The sequence below is a fragment of the Aythya marila genome (genome assembly GCF_965140915.1).
Source record: "Aythya marila genome assembly, contig: HAP1_HAP1_SCAFFOLD_154, whole genome shotgun sequence".
Taxonomy (NCBI): domain Eukaryota; kingdom Metazoa; phylum Chordata; class Aves; order Anseriformes; family Anatidae; genus Aythya; species Aythya marila.
The window spans coordinates 1,388,489-1,409,156 of record NW_028137218.1 but is presented as its reverse complement, the minus strand read 5'-3'; the positions used below and the strand labels follow the sequence as shown (position 1 = coordinate 1,409,156).

At 55.2% G+C, this 20,668-nt stretch overlaps 1 protein-coding gene across 1 annotated transcript in view; it reads right to left on the bottom strand.

The window, feature by feature from the left end:
* Nucleotides 1-915: 915 nt before the first annotated feature.
* The window catches only part of LOC309891085 (scavenger receptor cysteine-rich domain-containing protein SCART1-like), a gene marked incomplete at both ends in the record, with an annotated part of 33,815 nt that continues 14,062 nt past the window's right edge, over nt 916-20,668 (bottom strand). Inside the window, 2 exons of the mRNA XM_082785469.1 lie at nt 916-931; nt 1,137-1,215. Coding sequence (XP_082641595.1) covers nt 916-931; nt 1,137-1,215 — 95 coding nt within the window. The remainder of the gene's footprint in view (nt 932-1,136; nt 1,216-20,668) is intronic.

The window sequence follows — 20,668 nt, the reverse complement described above, 5'->3', positions numbered from 1 at the left end:
CATTTCTGGCTAAAAGAGAAGCACCATGAGACAGAGCAGCATCCCTCTGTGAACATGGGCAGCCCCTGCCTCTATGCCCAAGGGTCTCTAGTGACTCACCGAGGCCGTCCTTGTCCAATCGTCCTCATTGAGCGGTCACTGTCCTCCTGGCCCGAGTGTGTCACCTTCCTGCTTGCTCATACATGCACGTGGGTGTGGGTTGGGGCAATCTTACCTGTCCTGGAGAGCGTTGGCAGCTCTTCCTCCCAGATGAGTCGTCGAGGGCAGAGAGGCCAGAAGTTTGCCGTGGTCTGGTCTCGTTGCTGTGTGTGTCTAGCTGAAAGAGAAGAGGCACCAAACGGAGCAGCACCTCCCTGTGACCACGGGCATCCCCTGCCTCTCTGCTCAAGATTATCTAGTGACTCACCGAGGCTGTCTGTGTCCCGACTTCCTGATGAAGCATTCACTGCCATCCTGCCCCAATTCTGTCAGCTTCATGCTTGCTGTGCACCATCAGGGGTGAGGGTTGGGGCGATCTTACCTGTCCTGGAGAGCACTGGTAGCCCTTCCTTCCAGCTGATTTCTCAAGGGGAGAGTGGCCACGAGTGTGCTGTGGTTTGCTCCCATCGCTGTGTGAATCTGGCTGCAAAAGGAGAACCACAAAACAGAGTGGCATCCCCCTGAGAGCACAGGCTACCCCTACTTCTGTGCCCGAGGGTCTCCAGCGACTCACCAAGGTTGTCATTGTTCCATCATCCTGATACAGCGGCCACTCCTATCCTACCCTGATCACGTCACCGTCCTGCGTACTAATAGAACCTGGTGGGTGTGCGTTAGGGCAATCTTACCTGTCCTGGAGAGCGTTGGCATCTCTTCCTCCCAGATGAGTGCTCAAGGTCAGAGAGGCCAGAAGTTTGCAGTGGTCCAGTCTCATCGCTAGGGATGTTTCTGTCTGAAAGAGGAAAAGCACCAAACGGAGCAGCATCCCCCTGTAACCATGGGCAGCGCTTGCCTGAGTGCCCAAGGGTCTCTAGCAACTCACCGAGGCTGTCCGTGTCCCATCATGCTCATGCAGCGGTCACTCCTGTCTTAACCCGATCATTTCACTGTCCTGCTTGCAGTTAGTACCTGGTGGGTGTGCATTAGGACGATCTTACCTGTCCTGGAGAGAGTTGGCAGCTCTTTCATCCAGCTGTTTGCTCAAGGGCAGAGAGGCGAGGCTTGTGCCGTTTCTAGCTGAAATAGGAAAAACACCAAACAGAGCAGCAACCCCGTGTGACCGTGGGCATCCCCTGCCTCTCTGCTCAAGGGTATCTAGCATCTCACCGAGGCTGTCCATGTCCTCTCGTCCTCATGGAGTGCTCACTGCCATACTGGCCCGATCATGTCACCATCCTCCTTGCTCTTACAGCCTGCTGGGCATAGGTTGGGGTGATCTTACCTGTCCTGGAGAGCGCTGGAAGTTCCTTCCAGATGACTTCTCAAGGGGAGAGAGGCCAGGACTGTGCCGTGCTCTCGTCCCATCGCTGTGTGTGTCTGGCTTTAATATCAGAAAGAACAAACGGAGCAGCACCCCCGTGTGACCACAGGATGACCCTGCCTCTGTGCCCGAGGTTTTCGAGCATCTCACCAAGTCTGACCACCTCCCATCATCCTGTTGGAGTGCTCACTGCCGTCCTAAACAATTGAATCACCTTCCTGTTTGCTGTGGACCTTGGTGAGTGTGGTTTGGGGTGATCTGAGCACTCCTGAAGAGCATGGCAAGTTCTTCCTTCCAGCTGAGTTCTCAATGGAAGAGAAGCCAGGACTGTGCCGTGGTCTGGAGTCAATTCTCTGTGTGTCTGGCTTTAATAAGAGAAGGAAAAAGAGAGGCAGCATCCCTCCATGACCATGGGCAGCCCCTGCCTCTCTGCCTGAGGCTCTACTGCGACTCACCGAGGCTGTCCGTGTCCTGTCATCCTCATGCACCGTTTACTGCCCTCCTGACCCGAGCACGTCACCGTCCTGCTTGCTGTTAGAACCTGGTGGGTGTGGGTTAGGGCAACCTTACCTGTCCTGGAGAGCGTTTGCACCTCTTCTGTCCAGCTGAGTGCTCGAGGGCAGAGAGGCCAGGATTGTGCCGTTTCTGGCTGAAAGAGGAAAAGCACCAAACAGAGCAGCAATGCCCAGCATGCTGGGCATTGGTTGGGGAGATCTTAACTGTCCCAGAGAGCGCTGGAAGTTCCTTCCAGCTGACTTCTGAAGGGCAGAGAGGCCAGGATTGTGCCGTGGTCTGGAGTCTTTTCTGTGCGTGTCTGGCGGATAGAGAAGAAGCACAAAACAAAGCAGCACCTCCCTGTGACCATGGGCAGCCCTTGCCTCTCTGCTCAAGAGTATCTAGCGACTCACCGAGGCTGTCTGTGTCCCGTCTTCCTCATGCAGCATTCACTGCTGTCCTGCCCCCATTCTGACAGCTTCCTGCTTGCTGTGGACCATCGGGGGTGTGGATTGGGGCGATCTTACCTGTCCTAGAGAGTGTTGGGAGCTCTTCCTTCCTGCTGAGTTCTCATGGGGAGTGTGGCCAGGAGTGTGCTGTGGTTTGGTGCCATCGCTGTGTGTGTCTGGCTGCAAAAGGAGAAGCACCAAACGGAGCAGCAACCCCCCGTGACCATGGGCAGCCCCTGCCTCTCTGCTCAAGTGTATCTAGTGACTCACCAATGCTGTCTGTGTTCCGTCATCCTCATGGAGCGGTCACTCCTGTCCTGACCCGATCGTGTCACCGTCCTGCTTGCAGTTAGAGCTTGGTGCGTGTGGGTTTGGGCGATCTTACCTGTCCTGGAGAGCGCTGGAAGATCCTTCCAGCTGACTTCTCAAGGGGAGAGTGGCCAGGATTGTGCCTTGGTCTGGTCCAATTGCCGTGTGTGTCTGGCTTTAATAACAGACAGAACAAACGGAGCAGCATCCCCTTGTGACCGGGTGCTGACCCTGCCTTTGTGCCCCACAACCTCGAGTGTCTCACCACGTCAATCTGTCTCCCGTCATCCTCATGGAGCAGTCACTCCCGTCCTGGCCCAAGCGTGTCACTGTCCTGCTTGCAAAGAGACCATGCTGGGGTATGGGCTGGGGAAATCTTACCTGTCCTGGAGAGCGCTGACACCTTTTCTAGCTGACTTCTCAATGCCAGACAGTCCAGGAGTGTGCCATGGCTTCATTCCAGCACTGTCAGTGTCTCCAGCTCTAATAGAGGAGGCGACGAACCGAGCAGCCACCCCCTCTCAGCACTGGAAGCCATTCCTTCCTCCTTGCACGAGGCTCTCCCAGCCTCACACCAAGGCTGTCCATCTCCCATCTTCCTGATGTCCAGGAGACGTTCGCTGTAGCTTAAATGTGTCATATTCCCACTTAGCGTGGTGACGCCGTGGTGGGGAATTGCTTGGGACTGTCTTACCTGTGCTGTAGATTGTTGGCATCTTTTCTGGCTGAGTTCTCAAAGCGAGAGAGGCCAGCAGTGTGCCGTAGCCTGGTCTCATTGCTAGGTATGTTTCTGTCTGAAAGAGGAAAAGCACCAAACGGAGCAGCTTCCCCCTGTGACCATGGGCAGCGCTTGCCTGAGTGTCCAAGTGTCTCTAGCGACTCACCAAGGCTGTCTGTGTCCCATCATCCTGATCCAGCGGTCACTCATGTCCTGACCCAATCCTGTTACCATCCTGCTTGCAGTTAGAGCCTGGCGGGTGTGGGCTGGGGCGATTTTACCTGTCCTGGAGAGCATTGGGAGCTCTTCCTTACACCCGACTTCTCAAGGGGAGAGTGGCCAGGATTATACCATTGTCTGGTTCCATCACTGTGCATTTCTTGCTAAAAGAGAAGCACCACGAGACAGAGCAGCATCCCTCTCTGAACACGAGCATCCCCTGCCTCTGTGCCCGAGTGTCTCTAGCAACTCACCAATGCCGTCCCTGTCCCATCGTCCTCATTGAGTGGTCACTGCATTCCTGGTCCGACCGTGACACCATACTGGGGAATGGCTTGGGGCTGTCTTATCTGTCCTGTAGAGCGCTGGCATCTTTTCTGGCTGAGTTCTCAAAGCGAGAGAGGCCAGCAGTGTGCCATGGTCCGGTCTCATGGCTAGGTGTGTTTCTGTCTGAAAGAGAAAAAGCTCCAAACTGAGCCGCATCCCCCGTAACCATGGGCAGCGCTTGCCTGAGTGCCCAAGGGTCTCCAGCGATTCACGAAGGATGTCCGTGTCCCGTCATCCTCATGCAGCGGTCACGCCTGTCCTAACCCAATCATTTCACCGTCCTGCTTGCTGTTAGAGCCTGGTGGGTGTGGGTTGGGGTGATCTTACCTTTCCTGGAGAGCGTTGGCAGCTCTTCCTTCCAGCTGAGTGCTCGAGGGCAGAGAGGCCAGAAGTTTGCCGTGCTCTTGTCTCGTCACAGTGTGTGTCTGGCTGAAAGAGAAGCAGCACCAAACAGAGCAGCAACCCCCTGTGGCCATGGGCAGCCCCTGCGTCTCTGCTCAAGAGTATCTAGAGACTCACCGAGGCTGTCAGTGTCCCGTCGTCCTCATGGAGAGGTCATTGCCATCCTGGCCCAAGCGTGTCACCATCCTGCTTGCTCTTACAGCCTGCTGGGCGTAGGCTTGGGCGATCATACCTGTCCTGGAGAGGGTTGGCAGCTCTTATTCCAGCTGATTTCTCAAGGGGAGAGTGGCCAGGAGTGTGCTGTGGTTTTGTGCCATCGCTGTGTGATTCTGGCTGAAAGAGAAGAAGCACCAAACAGAGCAGCATCCCTCTCTAAGCACGGGAAGCCCCTTCCTCTGTGCCCGAGGGTCTCCAGTGAGTCACCGAGGCTGTCGGTGTCCCGTCAACCTGATGGAGCAGTCACTCCCGTCCTAACCAGATCGTTTCACCGTCCTGCTTGCAAATAGAACCTGCTGGGTGTGGGTTGGGGCAATCTTACCTGTCCTGGAGAGCGTTGGCAGATCTTCCTCCCAGCTGTCTTCTCAAGGGGAGAGCAGCAAGGTTGTGCCGTGGTCTGGTTCCATCGTTGTGCGTTTCTGGCTGAAAGAGAAGCACCACGAGACAGAGCAGCATCCTCCTGAGACCACAGGCTGCCCCTACTTCTGTGCCCAAGGGTCTCCAGCGACTCACCGAGGCTGTCATTGTTCCATCATCCTGATACAGCAGCCACTCCCATCCTACCCCAATCATATCACCGTCCTCCTTGCTGTTAGAACCTGTTAGGTGTGGGTTGGGGAGATCTTAACTGTCCTGGAGAGCATTGGCAGCTCTTCCTTCCAGCTGACTTCTCAAGGGGAGAGCGGCAAGTTTGTGCTGTGGTCTGGTTATATTGCTGTGCGTTTATGGCTGAAAGAGAAGCACCATGAGACAGAGCAGCATTCCTATGTGACCACGGGCAGCCCCTGCCTCTGTGCCCAAGGGTCTCCAATGACTCACCGAGGCTTTCCGTATTTCGTCGTCTCCATTGAGTGGTCACTGCTGTCCTAGCCAGATCGTTTCACCTTCCTGCTTTCCGTGGACAATGGTGGATATGGGTTGGGGCAATGTTACTTGTCCTGGAGAGTGCTGGAAGTTCCTTCCAGATGTCTTCTCAAAGGGAGAGTCGCCACAATTGTGCCGTCGTCTGCTTCCCATCGCTGTGTGTGTCTGGCTTTAATAAGAGAAAGAACAAACGCAGCAGCATCCCCGTGTGACCAGGGGCTGACCCTGCCTCTGTGCCCAATGGACTCGAGCGTCTCACCACGTCAATCCGTCTCCCGTCATCCTGACGGAGCGGTCACTCCCGTCCTGGCCCAAGCGTGTCACTGTCCTGCTTGCAGTTAGAGCCTGGTGGGTGTGGTTTCGGGCAATCTTGCCTGTCCTGAAAAGTGTTGGCAGCTCTTCCTTACAACTGACATCTCAAGGGAAGAACAGCCAGGATTGTGCAGTGGTCTGGTCCACACTCCGTGTGATTTTGGCTGAAAGAGAAGAAGCATCAAACAGAGCAGCATTCCTCTGTGAACATGGGCAGCCCCTGCCTCTCTGCCCGAGTGTCTCCAGCAAGTCACCGAGGGTGTCATTGTTCTGTCATCCTGATACAACGGCCACTCCCGTCCTACCGCGATCATGTCACCATCCTCCTTGCTGTTAGAACATGGTGGGTGTGGGTTGGGGCAATCTTACCTGTCCTGGAGAGCATTGGCAGCTCTTCCTCCCAGCTGACTTCTCAAGGGGAGAGCGGCCAGGATTGTGCCTTGGTCCGGTTCCATCGCTGTGTGTGTCTGGCTGAAAGAGAAGCAATACGAGACAGAGCAGCATCCCTCTGTGAACATGGGCATACCCTGCCTCTCTACCTGAGCGTCTCCAGTGACTCACCAAAGCCGTCCCTGTCCCATCATCCACATGGAGCAGTCACTGCCCTACTGGCCCGATCATGTCACCATCCTCCTTGCTGTTAGAACCTGGTGGGTGTGGGTTGGGGAAATCTTACCTGTCCTGGAGAGTGTTGGCAGCACTTCTTTACAGCTGACATCTCAAGGGTAGAGCAGCCAGGATTGTGCCGTGGTCTGGTCCAATCACCATGTGATTCTATCTGAAAGAGAAGAAGCACCAAACGGAGCAGCATCCCTTTGTTAAGACGGGCAGCCCCTGCCTCTGTGCCCAAGGGTCTCCAGCAACTCACTGAGGCCGTCCCTGTCCCATCGTCATCATGGAGCACTCACTGCCCTCCTGGCCCGAGTGTGTCACCTTCCTGCTTGCTGTTAGAGGCTGGTGGATGTGGGTTGGGGCGATCTTACCTGTCCTAGGGAGCATTGGCAGCTCTTCCTCCCAGATGAGTGGTCAAGGGCAGAGAGGCCAGGATTGTGCCGTTTCTGGCTGAAAGAGGAAAAGCACCAAATGGAGCAGCAAAGCCCAGCCTGCTGGGCGTTGGCTGGGGAGATCTTAACTGTCCTAGAGAGCGCTGGAAGTTCCTTCCAGCTGACTTCTCAAGGGCAGAGAGGCCAGGATTGTGCCTTGGTCTGGTCTCATCGCTGTGTGTGTCTGGCTAAAAGAGAAGAAGCACAAAACAAAGCAGCACCTCCCTGTGACCATGGGCAGCCCCTGCCTCTCTGCTCAAGAGTATCTACCGACTCACCGATGCTGTCTGTGTCCCATCATCCTCATGCAGCGATCACTCCTGTCCTGCCCCCATTCTGACAGCTTCCTGCTTGCTGTGGACCATCGGGGGTGTAGCTTGGGGCGATCTTACCTGTCAGGTAGAGTGTTGAGAGCTCTTCCTTGCTGCTGACTTCTCAAGGGGAGAGTGGCCAGGCGTCTGCTGTGTTTTGGTCCCATCGCGGTGTGAATCTGGCTGCAAAAGGAGAAGCACGAAACGGAGCAGCATCCCCCTGAGAGCACAGGCTGCCCCTACTTCAGTGCCCGAGGGTCTCCAGCGACTCACCAAGGCTGTCATTATACCAGTGTCCTCATACAGCAGCCACTCCCGTCCTTCCCCGATCATGTCACCGTCCTCCTTGCTGTTAGAACCTGGTGGGTGTGGGTTGGGGGGATACTACCTGTTCTGCAGAGTGTTGGCAGCTCTTATTCCAGCTGATTTCTCAAGGGGAGAGTGGCCTGGAGGTTGCTGTGGTTTTGTGCCATCGCTGTGTGATTCTGGCTGAAAGAGAAGAAGCACCAAACAGAGCAGCATCCCTCTCTAAGCACGGGAAGCCCCTTCCTCTGTGCCCGAGGGTCTCCAGTGAGTCACCGAGGCTGTCGGTGTCCCGTCAACCTGATGGAGCAGTCACTCCCGTCCTAACCAGATCGTTTCACCGTCCTGCTTGCAAATAGAACCTGCTGGGTGTGGGTTGGGGCAATCTTACCTGTCCTGGAGAGCGTTGGCAGATCTTCCTCCCAGCTGTCTTCTCAAGGGGAGAGCAGCAAGGTTGTGCCGTGGTCTGGTTCCATCGTTGTGCGTTTCTGGCTGAAAGAGAAGCACCACGAGACAGAGCAGCATCCTCCTGAGACCACAGGCTGCCCCTACTTCTGTGCCCAAGGGTCTCCAGCGACTCACCGAGGCTGTCATTGTTCCATCATCCTGATACAGCAGCCACTCCCATCCTACCCCAATCATATCACCGTCCTCCTTGCTGTTAGAACCTGTTAGGTGTGGGTTGGGGAGATCTTAACTGTCCTGGAGAGCATTGGCAGCTCTTCCTTCCAGCTGACTTCTCAAGGGGAGAGCGGCAAGTTTGTGCTGTGGTCTGGTTATATTGCTGTGCGTTTATGGCTGAAAGAGAAGCACCATGAGACAGAGCAGCATTCCTATGTGACCACGGGCAGCCCCTGCCTCTGTGCCCAAGGGTCTCCAATGACTCACCGAGGCTTTCCGTATTTCGTCGTCTCCATTGAGTGGTCACTGCTGTCCTAGCCAGATCGTTTCACCTTCCTGCTTTCCGTGGACAATGGTGGATATGGGTTGGGGCAATGTTACTTGTCCTGGAGAGTGCTGGAAGTTCCTTCCAGATGTCTTCTCAAAGGGAGAGTCGCCACAATTGTGCCGTCGTCTGCTTCCCATCGCTGTGTGTGTCTGGCTTTAATAAGAGAAAGAACAAACGCAGCAGCATCCCCGTGTGACCAGGGGCTGACCCTGCCTCTGTGCCCAATGGACTCGAGCGTCTCACCACGTCAATCCGTCTCCCGTCATCCTGACGGAGCGGTCACTCCCGTCCTGGCCCAAGCGTGTCACTGTCCTGCTTGCAGTTAGAGCCTGGTGGGTGTGGTTTCGGGCAATCTTGCCTGTCCTGAAAAGTGTTGGCAGCTCTTCCTTACAACTGACATCTCAAGGGAAGAACAGCCAGGATTGTGCAGTGGTCTGGTCCACACTCCGTGTGATTTTGGCTGAAAGAGAAGAAGCATCAAACAGAGCAGCATTCCTCTGTGAACATGGGCAGCCCCTGCCTCTCTGCCTGAGTGTCTCCAGCAAGTCACCGAGGCTGTCATTGTTCTGTCATCCTGATACAACTGCCACTCCCGTCCTACCGCGATCATGTCACCATCCTCCTTGCTGTTAGAACATGGTGGGTGTGGGTTGGGGCAATCTTACCTGTCCTGGAGAGCATTGGCAGCTCTTCCTCCCAGCTGACTTCTCAAGGGGAGAGCGGCCAGGCGTCTGCTGTGTTTTGGTCCCATCGCGGTGTGAATCTGGCTGCAAAAGGAGAAGCACGAAACGGAGCAGCATCCCCCTGAGAGCACAGGCTGCCCCTACTTCAGTGCCCGAGGGTCTCCAGCGACTCACCAAGGCTGTCATTATACCAGTGTCCTCATACAGCAGCCACTCCCGTCCTTCCCCGATCATGTCACCGTCCTCCTTGCTGTTAGAACCTGGTGGGTGTGGGTTGGGGGGATACTACCTGTTCTGCAGAGTGTTGGCAGCTCTTATTCCAGCTGATTTCTCAAGGGGAGAGTGGCCTGGAGGTTGCTGTGGTTTTGTGCCATCGCTGTGTGATTCTGGCTGAAAGAGAAGAAGCACCAAACAGAGCAGCATCCCTCTCTAAGCACGGGAAGCCCCTTCCTCTGTGCCCGAGGGTCTCCAGTGAGTCACCGAGGCTGTCGGTGTCCCGTCAACCTGATGGAGCAGTCACTCCCGTCCTAACCAGATCGTTTCACCGTCCTGCTTGCAAATAGAACCTGCTGGGTGTGGGTTGGGGCAATCTTACCTGTCCCGGAGAGCATTGACAGATCTTCCTCCCAGCTGTCTTCTCAAGGGGAGAGCGGCCAGGATTTTGACATGGTCTGGTCCAATCGCCATGTGTTTCTGGCTGAAAAAGAAGAACCAACAAATGGAGAAGCATCTCCCTGAGACCACAGGCTGCCCCTACTTCTGTGCCTGAGGGTCTCAAGCGAGTCACCGAGGCTGTCATTGTTCCATCATCCTGATACAGAGACCACTCCCATCCTACCCCGATAATGTCACCGTCCTCCTTGCTGTTAGAACATGGTGGGTGTGGGCTGGGACAATCTTACCTTTCCTGGAGAGTATCGGCAGCTCTTCCTCCCAGATGACTTCGAAAGGGTAGAGCAGCCTGGATTGTGCCATGGTCTGGTCCAATTACTGTGTGATTCTGGCTTAAAGAGAAGAAACACCAAACGGAGCAGCATCCCTCTGTCAACATGGGCAGCCCCTGCCTCTGTGCCCAAGGGTCTCCAGCGACTCACCAAGGCCGTCCCTGTCCCATCGTCCTCATCGAGCGGTCGCTGCCCCCCTGGCCCGAGTGTGTCACCTTCCTGCTTGCTGTTATAGGCTGGTGGATGTGGGTTGGGGCGATCTTACATGTACATGCCCTGGAGAGCGTTGGCAGCTCTACTGTCCAGCTGAGTGCTCGAGGGCAGAGAGTCCAGGATTGTGCTGTTTCTGGCTGAAAGTGGGAAAGCACCAAACAGAACAACAACCCCCTGCAACCATGGCAGTCCCTGCGTCTCTGCTCAAGATTATCTAGCGACTCACCGAGGCTGTCTGTGGCCTGTCTCCTTCATGCAGCATTTACTGCTGTCCTGCCCCCATTCTGTCAACTTCCTTCTTGTTGTGGAATATCGGGGGTGTAGGCTGGGGAGGATCTTACCTGTCCTGGACTGCACTGGGAGCTCTTCCTTCCAGGTGATTTCTGAAGGGGAGAGTGGCCAGAAGTGTGCTGTGGTTTGGTCCCACTGCTGTATAAATCTGGCTGCAAAAGGAAAAGCATGAAACGGAGCAGCATTCCCCATAGACCACAGGCTGCCCCTACTTCTGCGCCCGAGGGTCTCTAGCGACTCACCGAGGTTCTCCCAGCCTCACACCAAGGCTGTCCATCTCCCATCTTCCAGATGTTCCTTGTAGCTTGAATGTGTCATATTCCCACTTAGCGTGGTGACACCATGGTGGGGAATGGCTTGGGGCTGTCTTATCTGTCCTGGAGAGCGTTGGCATCTTTTCTGGCTGAGTTCTCAAAGCGAGAGAGGCCAGCAGTGTGCCATGGTCCGGTCTCATCGCTAGGTGTGTTTCTGTCTGAAAGAGGAAAAGCACCAAACGGAGCAGCATCCCCCTGTAACCATGGCAGCACTTGCCTCTGTTCCTGAGGGTCTCCAGCGACTCACCGAGGCCGTCCCTGTCCCCTCATCCTCATGCAGCGGTCACTCCTGTCCTGACTTGAACTTGTCACCATCCTGCTTGCTCTTAGAGGCTGGTGGGTGTGGGTTGGGGCAATCTTACCTGTCCTGGAGAGCGTTGGCAGTTCTTCCTTCCAGCTGAGTGCTCAAGGCCAGAGAGGCTAGGAGTTTGCTGTGGTCTGGTCTAATCGCTGTGTGTGTCTGGTTGAAAGAGAAGAAGCACAAAACAAAGCAGCACCTCCCTGTGACCATGGACAGCCCCTGCCTCTCTGCTCAAGAGTATCTAGCGACTCACCGATGCTGTCTGTGTCCCATCATCCTCATGCAGCATTCGCTGCCATCCTGCCCCCATTCTGTCAGCTTCCTGCTTGTTGTGGATGATCGGGGGTGTGGGTTGGGGTGATCTTACCTGTCCTGGAGAGCATTGGAAGCTCTTATTCCAGGTGATTTCTCAAGGGGAGAGTGGCCAGGAGTGTGCTGTGGTTTGGTGCCATCGCTGTGTGAATCTGGCTGCAAAAGAGAAGCACCAAACGGAGCAGCATCCCCCTGAGACCACAGGCTGCCCCTACTTCAGTGCCCCAGGATCTCCGCCTACTCACCAAGGCTGTCATTGTTCCGTCATCCTGAAACAGAGGACGCTACCGTCCTACCCCGATCATGTCACCTTCCTGCTTACTGTTAGAGGCTGGTGGATGTGGGTTGGGGCGATCTTACCTGTCCTAGGGAGCGTTGGCAGCTCTTCCTCCTAGATGAGTGGTCAAGGGCAGAGACGGCAGGATTGTGCCGTTTCTGGCTGAAAGAGGAAAAGCACCAAACGGAGCAGCAATGCCCAGCCTGCTGGGCGTAGGTTGGGGAGATCTTAACTGTCCTAGAGAGCGCTGGAAGTTCCTTCCAGATGACTTCTCAAGGGGAGAGAGGCAAGGATTGTGCAGTGGTCTCGTCCCATCACTGTATGTGTCTGAGTTTAATAAAAGACAAAAGAAATGGAGGAGCACCCCCATGTGATCAAGGGCAGCCCCTTCCTCTCTGCTCAAGAGTATCTAGTGACTCACCGAGGCTGTCAGTGTCCCGTCGTCCTGATGGAGCTCTCACTCCCGTCCTAGCCTGATCGTGTCACCGTCCTGTTTACTGTGGACAGTGGTGGGTGTGGATTTGGGCAATCTTACCTGTCCTGGAGTGCATTGGCAGCACTTATTCAAGCAGACTTCTAAAGGGGAGAGTGGCCAGGATTTTGACATGGTCTGGTCCAATCGCTGTGTGATTCTGGCTGAAAAAGAAGAATCAACAAACAGACAAGCATCCCTCTTAGACCACAGGATGCCCCTACTTCTGTGCCCGACAGTCTCCAGCGACTCACCGAGGCTGTCATTGTTCCATCATCCTGATACAGGCTGCTGCACCCTGAGGGGCAAGGGCAGAGCAAAGCCCAGGCTGGCACAACACAAGTCAGCTTCTTTTTCCTCTCTCTTCAAGCAGGATGGTGACACGATCGGGTCAGGACGCGAGTGACCGCTGCATGAGGATGATGGAACAATGACAGCCTCGGTGAGTCGCTGGAGACCCTCGGGCACAGAGCCAGGGGATGCCCATGGTTACAGGGGAATGCTGCTCCGTTTGGTGCTTTTCCTCTTTCAGACAGAAACACACCTAGCGATGAGACCGGATCATGGCACACTGCTGGCCTCTCTCGCTTTGGGAACTCAGCCAGAAAAGATGCCAGCGCTCTACAGGACAGATAAGACAGCCCCAAGACATTCCCCACAACGGCGTCACTATGCTAAGTGGGAATATGGCACATTTAAGCTACAAGGAACATCTCCTGGACATCAGGAAGATGGGAGATGGACAGCCTTGGTGTGAGGCTAGGAGAGCCTCGTGCAAGGAGGAAGGAATGGCTTCCAGTGCTGAGAGGGGGTGGCTGCTCGGTTTGTCGCCTCCTCTATTACAGCTGGAGACACTGACAGTGCTGGAATGAAGCCATGGCACACTCCTGGACAGTCTCGCATTGAGAAGTCAGCTGGAAAAGGTGTCAACAATTTCCAGGACAGGTAATTTCGCCCCAACCCACACCCACCAGCCTCTAACAGCAAGCAGGAAGGTGACACGCTTGGGCCAGGAGGGCAGCGACCACTCCATGAGGCCAATGGGACAGGGACAGCTTTGGACAGCCTAGGGCATGGAGGAAGGGGCTGCCTGTTTGACAGAGGGATGCTGCTCCGTTTGGTGCTTGTTCTCTTTCAGCCAGGATCACACCACGATTCGACCAGACCATGGCACAATCCTGGCTGCTCTCCCCTTGAGAAGTCATCTGGGAGGAAGAGCTGCCAACGCTCTCCAGGACAGGTAAGATTGCCCCAATCCACACCCACCAGGGTCTAACAGCAAGGAGGACGGTGACATGATCGGGGTAGGACGGGAGTGGCTGCTGTATCAGGATGACGGAACAATGACAGCCTTGGTGAGTTGCTGGAGACTGTCGGGCACAGAGGCAAGGGCAGCCTGTGGTCTCAGGAGGATGCTGCTCTGTCTCGTGGTGCTTCTCTTTCAGCCAGAAACGCACAGCGATGGAACCAGACCATGGCACAATCCTGGCTGCTCTCCCCTTGAGAAGACAGCTGTAAGGAAGATCTGCCAACGCTCTCCAGGACAGGTAAGATCGCCCCAACCCACACCCAGCAGGTTCTATTTGCAAGCAGGACGGTGAAACAATCTGGTTAGGATGGGAGTGACCGCTCCATAAGGTTGACGGAACACCGACAGCCTTGGTGAGTCGCTGGAGACCCTCGGGCACAGAGACAGGGGCTTCCCAAGCTTAGAGAGGGATGCTTCTGTGTTTGGGGCTTCTTCTCTTTCAGCCAGAATCACACAGCGATGGCACAAAAACACAGCACACTCCTGGCCACTCTCCCCTTGAGAGGTCAGCTGGAAGGAACTTCCAGCACTCTCCAGGACAGGTAAGACCTCATCAACCTATGCCCAGAAGCCTTTAAATGAAAGCAGTATGGTGACACGCTCAGGCAAGGAGTGCAGTGACTGCTCCATGAGGACAAACGGACACTGACAGCCTTGGTGAGTTGCTAGATAATCTTGAGCAGAGACGCAGGGACTGCCATGGTTGCAGGGGGTTGTTGTTCTGTTTGGTGCTTTCCCACTTTCAGCCAGAAACAACACAATCCAGAAACAGACACACACAGCGACAATACCAGACCACGGCAAACTCCTAGCCTCTCTGGCCTCGACCGCTCAGCTGGAAGGAAAATCTGCCAATGCTCTACAGGACAGGTAAGATTTCCCAAACCCACACCCACCAGGCTGTAACAGGAAGAAGGATGGTGACATGATCGGGCCAGGAGGGCAGTGACCGCTCCATGAGGACGATGGGACAGGGACAGCCTCGGTGAGTAACTGGAGACCCTCGGGCACAGAGGCAGAAGATGCTCGTGTTCAGAGAGGGATGCTGCTCTGTCTCGTGGTGCTTCTCATTTAGCTAGAAATACACAGCGATGGAACCAGACCAAGGCACAATCCTGGCCGCCCTCCCCTTGAGAAGACAGCTGTAAGGAAGGGCTACCAACGCTCTCCAGGACAGGTAAGATCGCCCCAACCCACACCCACCAGGTTCTAACAGCAAGAAGGATGGTGACATGATCGGGGTAGGACAGGAGTGGCCGCTGTATCAGGATGACAGAACAATGACAGCCTCGGTGAGTCACTGGAGACCCTCGGGCACAGAAGTAGGGGCAGCCTGTGCTCTCAGGGGGATGCTGCTCCATTTGGTGCTTCTCTTTTGCAGCCAGATTCACACAGCGATGGGAGCAAACCACAGCACAATCCAGGCCACTCTCCCCTTCAGAAATCAGCTGGAATGAGCTGCCAATGCTCTCCAGGACAGGCAAGATTTCCCCAGGCCACACACACCAGGTTCTATTAGCAAGCAGGATGGTGACATGATCGGGGTAGGACGGGAGTGACCACTGCATCAGGATGATGGAGCAATGACAGTCTCGGTGAGTCGTGGTAGAGCCTTGGGCAGACAGGCAGGGGCTGCCCATGGTCATGGAGGGATGCTGCTCCTCTTTTTCCTTCTCTTATTAAAGCCAGACACACACAGAATTGACTCCAGACCACGGCACACTCCTGGCCTCTCTCCCCTTTAGAAGTCAGCTGGAAGGAAGAACTTGCCTTGCTCTTCAGGAGAGGTAAGATCACCCCAAACCACACTCACCAAGGTCCACAGCAAACAGGAATATGATTCGATTGGTCCAGGATGGCAGTGAGCACTCCAACAGGATGATGGGAGGTGGTCAGACTTGGTGAGATGCTCCAGAACCTCGGGCACAGAGGCAGGGTCATCCTGTGGTCACACGGGGGTGCTGCTCCGTTTGTTCTTTCTGATATTAAAGCCAGACACACACAGCGATGGGACGAGAGCACGGCACAGTCCTGGCCTCTCTCCCCTTGAGAAGTCATCTGGAAGGAACTTCCAGTGCTCTCCAGGACAGGTAAGATCGCCCCAACCTACGCCCAGCAGGCTGTAAGAGCAAGGAGGACGGTGACATGATCGGGCCAGGATGGCAGTGAGCGCTCCATGAGGACGAGAGGACATGGACAGCCTCGGTGAGACGCTAGATACACTTGAGCAGAGAGGCAGGGGCTGCCCATGGTCACAGGGGGTTGCTGCTCTTTTTGTTTTTTTTCCTCTTTCAGCTAGAAACAGCACAGTCCTGGCCTCTCTGTCCTCGAGCAATCAGCTGGACGAAAGAGCTGCCAATGCTCTCCAGGACAGGTAAGATAGCCCTAATGCACACCCACCAGGTACTAACTGCAAGCAGGACAGTGAAATGATCAGGTTAGGACGGGAGTGACCGCTGCATGAGCATGATGGGACACGGACAGCCTCGGTGAGTCGCTGGAGACCCTTGGGCACTCAGGCAAGTGCTGCCCATGGTTACAGGGGGATGCTGCTCCGTTTGGTGCTTTGCCTCTTTCAGACAGAAACATACCTAGCCATGAGACCGGACCATGGCAAACTGCTGGCCTCTCTCGCTTTGAGAACTCAGCCAGAAAAGATGCCAACGCTCTCCAGGACAGATAAGACAGCCCCAAGACATTCCCCACAACGGCGTCACCACGCTAAGTGGAAATATGACACATTTAAGCTACAAGGAACATCTCCTGGACATCAGGAAGATGGGAGATGGACAGCCTTGGTGTGAGGCTGGGAGAGCCTCGTGCAAGGAGGAAGGAATGGCTTCCAGTGCTGAGAGGGGGTGGCTGCTCGGTTTGTCGCCTCCTCTATTACAGCTGGAGACACTGACAGTGCTGGAATGAAGCTATGGCACACTCCTGGACAGTCTCACATTGAGAAGTCAGCTGGAAAAGGTGTCAACAATCTCCAGGACAGGTAATTTAGCCCCAACCCACACCCAACAATGGTCTCATAGCAAGCAGGAAGGTGACACGCTTGGGCCAGGAGGGCAGTGACCGCTCCATGACAACGATGGGACAGGGACAGCTTTGGGGAGTTGCTAGAGACCCTTGGGCAGAGAGGCAGGGGCTGCCAATGCTCTCCAGGGCAGGCAGGATTGTCCCAGGCCACACACACCAGGTTCTATTCACAAGCAGGACAGTGACATGATCGGGGTAGGACGGGAGTGACCACTGGATCAGGATGATGGAGCAATGACAGTCTCAGTGAGTCGCGATAGAGCCTCGGGCAGAGGCAGGGGCTGCCCATGGTCATGGAGGAATGCTGCTCCTCTTTTTCCTTCTCTTATTAAAGCCAGACACACACAGAATTGACTCCAGACCACAGCACAATACTGAGGACGATGGGACAGGGACAGCCTCGGTGAGTCAGTAGAGACACTCGGGCACGGAGGCAGGAGCTGCCAGTGTTCACAGAGGGATGCTGCTCTGTCTCGTGGTGCTTCTCATTTAGCCAGAAATGCACAGCGATGGAACCAGACCACGGCACAATCCTGGCCACCCTCCCCTTGAGATGTCAGCTGTAAGGAAGAGCTGCCAACGCTCTCCAGGACAGGTAAGATTGCCCCAACCCACACCCACCAGGTTCTAACAGCAAGAAGGATGATGACATGATCGGGGTAGGACGGGAGTGTCCTCTGTATCAGGATGATGGAACACTGACAGCCTCGGTGAGTCGCTGGAGACCCTCAGGCACAGAAGTAGGGGCAGCCTGTGGTCTCACGGGGATGCTGCTCCGTTTGGTGCTTCTCCTTTTGTAGCCAGATTCACACAGCGATGCGACTAAACCACAGCACACTCCTGGCCACTTGAGAACTCAGCTGGAAGGAAGAGCTCCCAACGCAGTCCAGCACAGGCAAGATCACCCCAACCCACACCCTTGATGGTCCACAGCAAGCAGGAAGTTGACAGAATGGGGGCAGGACAGCAGTAAATGCTGCATCAGGAAGACGGGACACAGACAGGCTTGGTGAGTCGCTAGATACTCTTGAGCAGAAAGGCAGGGGCTGCCCATGGTCGCAGGGAGGTGCTGCTCCGTTTGTTGCTTTTTCTTTTTCAGCCATAAATGGCACAATCCTGGCCTCTCTGCCCTCTTGCAATCTGCTTGACGGTAGAGCTGCCAACGCTCTCCAGGGCATGTACATGTAAGATCGCCCCAACCCACATCCACCAGCCTATAACAGCAAGCAGGAATGTGACACACTCGGGCCAGGGGGGCAGTGACCGCTTCATGAGGACGATGGGACAAGGACGGCCTCGGTGAGTCACTGGAGACCCTCGGGCGCAGAGGCAGGGGCTGCCCTTGTTGACAGAGGGATACTGCTCCGTTTGGTGCTTCTTCTCTTTCTCGCAGAATCACATGGTGATTGGACCAGACCACGGCAGAATCCTGGCTGCTCTCCCCTTGAGAATTCAGCTGGAATAAGAGCTGCCAATGTTCTATAGGACAGGTAAGATTGCCACAACCCATACCCACCACTGTCCACAGTAAGCAGGAAGGTGACACGATCAGGCTAGGACAGGAGTGACCGCTCCATGAGGATGACGGGACACGGACAGCCTTGGTGAGTCGCTGGATACACTTGAGCAGAGAGGAAGAGGGTTTGTTCATTGTCTTTTGTATTATAAAAACAAGGAGTTCTGTTTGAGGAGCGGGAGTTGCGAAAGCTCCCTGCTGAAGTAAGGAGCTGTATAATGCTTGGCTAGACACTATGAAAATTCTTTTGCTTAAATTAACAAAAAAAGAGAACCCCCTTTCCTTCTCTCTTTCTGCATCTCAGTTGCCTCTTTTGTTCAAAGACACTGTTGCAAAGCTCATGTAACCACCTCCTGATAAGTTGCTAAACTAGTGTATCAACATCCTGCCTTCATGTCTCATGCTGGGCCAACATGACCAAATAAAAAAAAAAAAAGAAGTTGAACCACAACGCCGAGGAAGACTACTGCCTTCATCTTCACGATCACCAGAGGGACAGTGACGACCCCCTAGCAACAGTGCGCGCAGTCGCAGAACATACCAGGATGTGCTGCGTAATCCTGGAATTACCAAGATAGAAAAAGGGACCCTGGCGGGGGTGATGTGCACTGTCGGCAGAGCCGAGACTCCCCGGCCGCCAAGTGCTGTTTTGCTTGCTGTTTGCTTACTCAATAAATTCCGTTCTATGATTAATACAATGCTCTCTGACAATTAATTAAGGGGGCAACTTATAACATTGGTGAAGAAGAATGCAGCCTAATGTATGTCCATTTCCTGAGCCATGGCTGGCCCCAGCGTGGGGGCTGCTGAGGAAGCCCAGAGTTGCATTTGTCCCAGCAGCTGTGGTGCCAGCAAATAATAGCTGGCCTTTGACTGGCCTGGGAGTGTCCCAAAGGTGCTGGGACTGATGGCAAATGTCATCCTGCAGGGGAATCTGGAGCTGCCCTGTGCCTGGGCCAGGCCTCATGTGCTGGCCTGGGGACTGTGGCTGGCCCTGCGGGACACAGGCACTCTGTGCTGGGGATCTCCCAGGCAAGAGACCAGGACTCCTACAGCTTCACGGACCTCCGTTTCCCGAGCCATGACTGTCCCCAGCCCTGGGGTTGCTGGGGAGGCCCAGAGCCACCTTTGTCCCAGCAGCTGTGGTGCCTTGCGAGAGGCTGCAGCTGTGGTGGCCATGCCCAGAGCCCTGCAGCAGCCTGCAGTGGGCACTGCCCTGGGGCCAGCCCAGCCTGGGCTGTTGGGCTGGGATGGGCAGGACTGGGCTGCACTGGGCTGCGGAGAGGGCATCGAAATAGGGAGAGGTGGGCAGGTGCTGGGCTGGGCTGGGCAGTGCCTGGCACAGGGCAACAGCAGCATGAGGGAGTGGTGGCAGCATTTAGGGGAGCGCTCCCAGCAGGGCTTGGTGCTGCAGAGCCAGGGCTTGCATGAAGGGAGCCCAAAGCTGCAGGGGCAGGGGAGAGGAGGCCGTTCTGGGCCCTTGCTGGCCTGGGCAGAGCAGGAAGAGGGCCCAGGGCGCTCACTCGTCCCCTCACCGCAGCCTGCCAGGACCTGCAAGGCAGTCATGGAGAGTCCACGGTCAGGCTCTGCAGTGTGGTCACACGCCCTGCGTGCCCTCCTCCTGCCATGCTCCATGCGGTAGCTGTAGCAGAGGGGACCCCCAGACAGCCCTTTCATGGGACAGTGACAACCACATCACCCCAGCCCTCTCCAGTGTCCTCTTTGTGGCTCTCTGATGCACAACAGGACCTCCCATTGTGTGCCGGCCAGCACATCTGCTGAGGGCCAGTGCGGCTGCTGCAGGGGCAGGGAACTCAGCATGGCCCCTGCAGCCCCGTGCCCTGGGCCTGCCTCTCCCCTTGGCCTCAGCCCCGGCCTTGTCTCTGCTGGCAGGAGGGCTCTTGGCATGTGCTCCCTGGACTCCCCTCGCCTCCACAGAGCTGCTGTCCACTCAGGCTGATGCCACAAACGTGTCCTCACAAGCAGCAGCACCCCTTGGGCTGCTTCTCCTGGCCTCCCCCACCCCACTGCCTGGACTCCTTGTCTCTGCTGGGTCCCCTCTTTGTCACCCAAATATGTCCCTTGGCTGACAGCTCCCTCTACCTTGACCCACAGGATGGTAAAGATGGGGTGGGACATATTACCATGATGTGAGGAAGTATTTTTGTAATCTGCATTGGTGATGGCACAAAAAGACACTTCCTTCAGCAGTGATCTACATCCTTCTTCAGGTAAATTTTCAGGATCTATATTCATCACAGGAGAAGAAATACTGAAGGTCACTTGTACTTGCATTGTCATCTCTTTGTCCATCATGGCGTACTGTCTCATCTTCCAGGCACTTCCACCCATCTCGAATAAACTATCTATATTGAATGTCCCCTTTCCAGATGCCTGTCTGGACCTATGCACTTCCCATGGTTCTCCTGCTTCTTCCTCCCCTTACTCTTTGATCATTCAGATTTCTCTCACTGACCCAGTTTCTGCTTTGAGCTTCATTGAGTGCAAGCTTGCCCATCAATTGGCAGTCTGTCTAATTGTTTCTGTACCAAGCTCCTCATCATTTATCATTGAATTAAAATCTTATGGAATAATAGTAATCTTAATACCTATACTTTCCTATT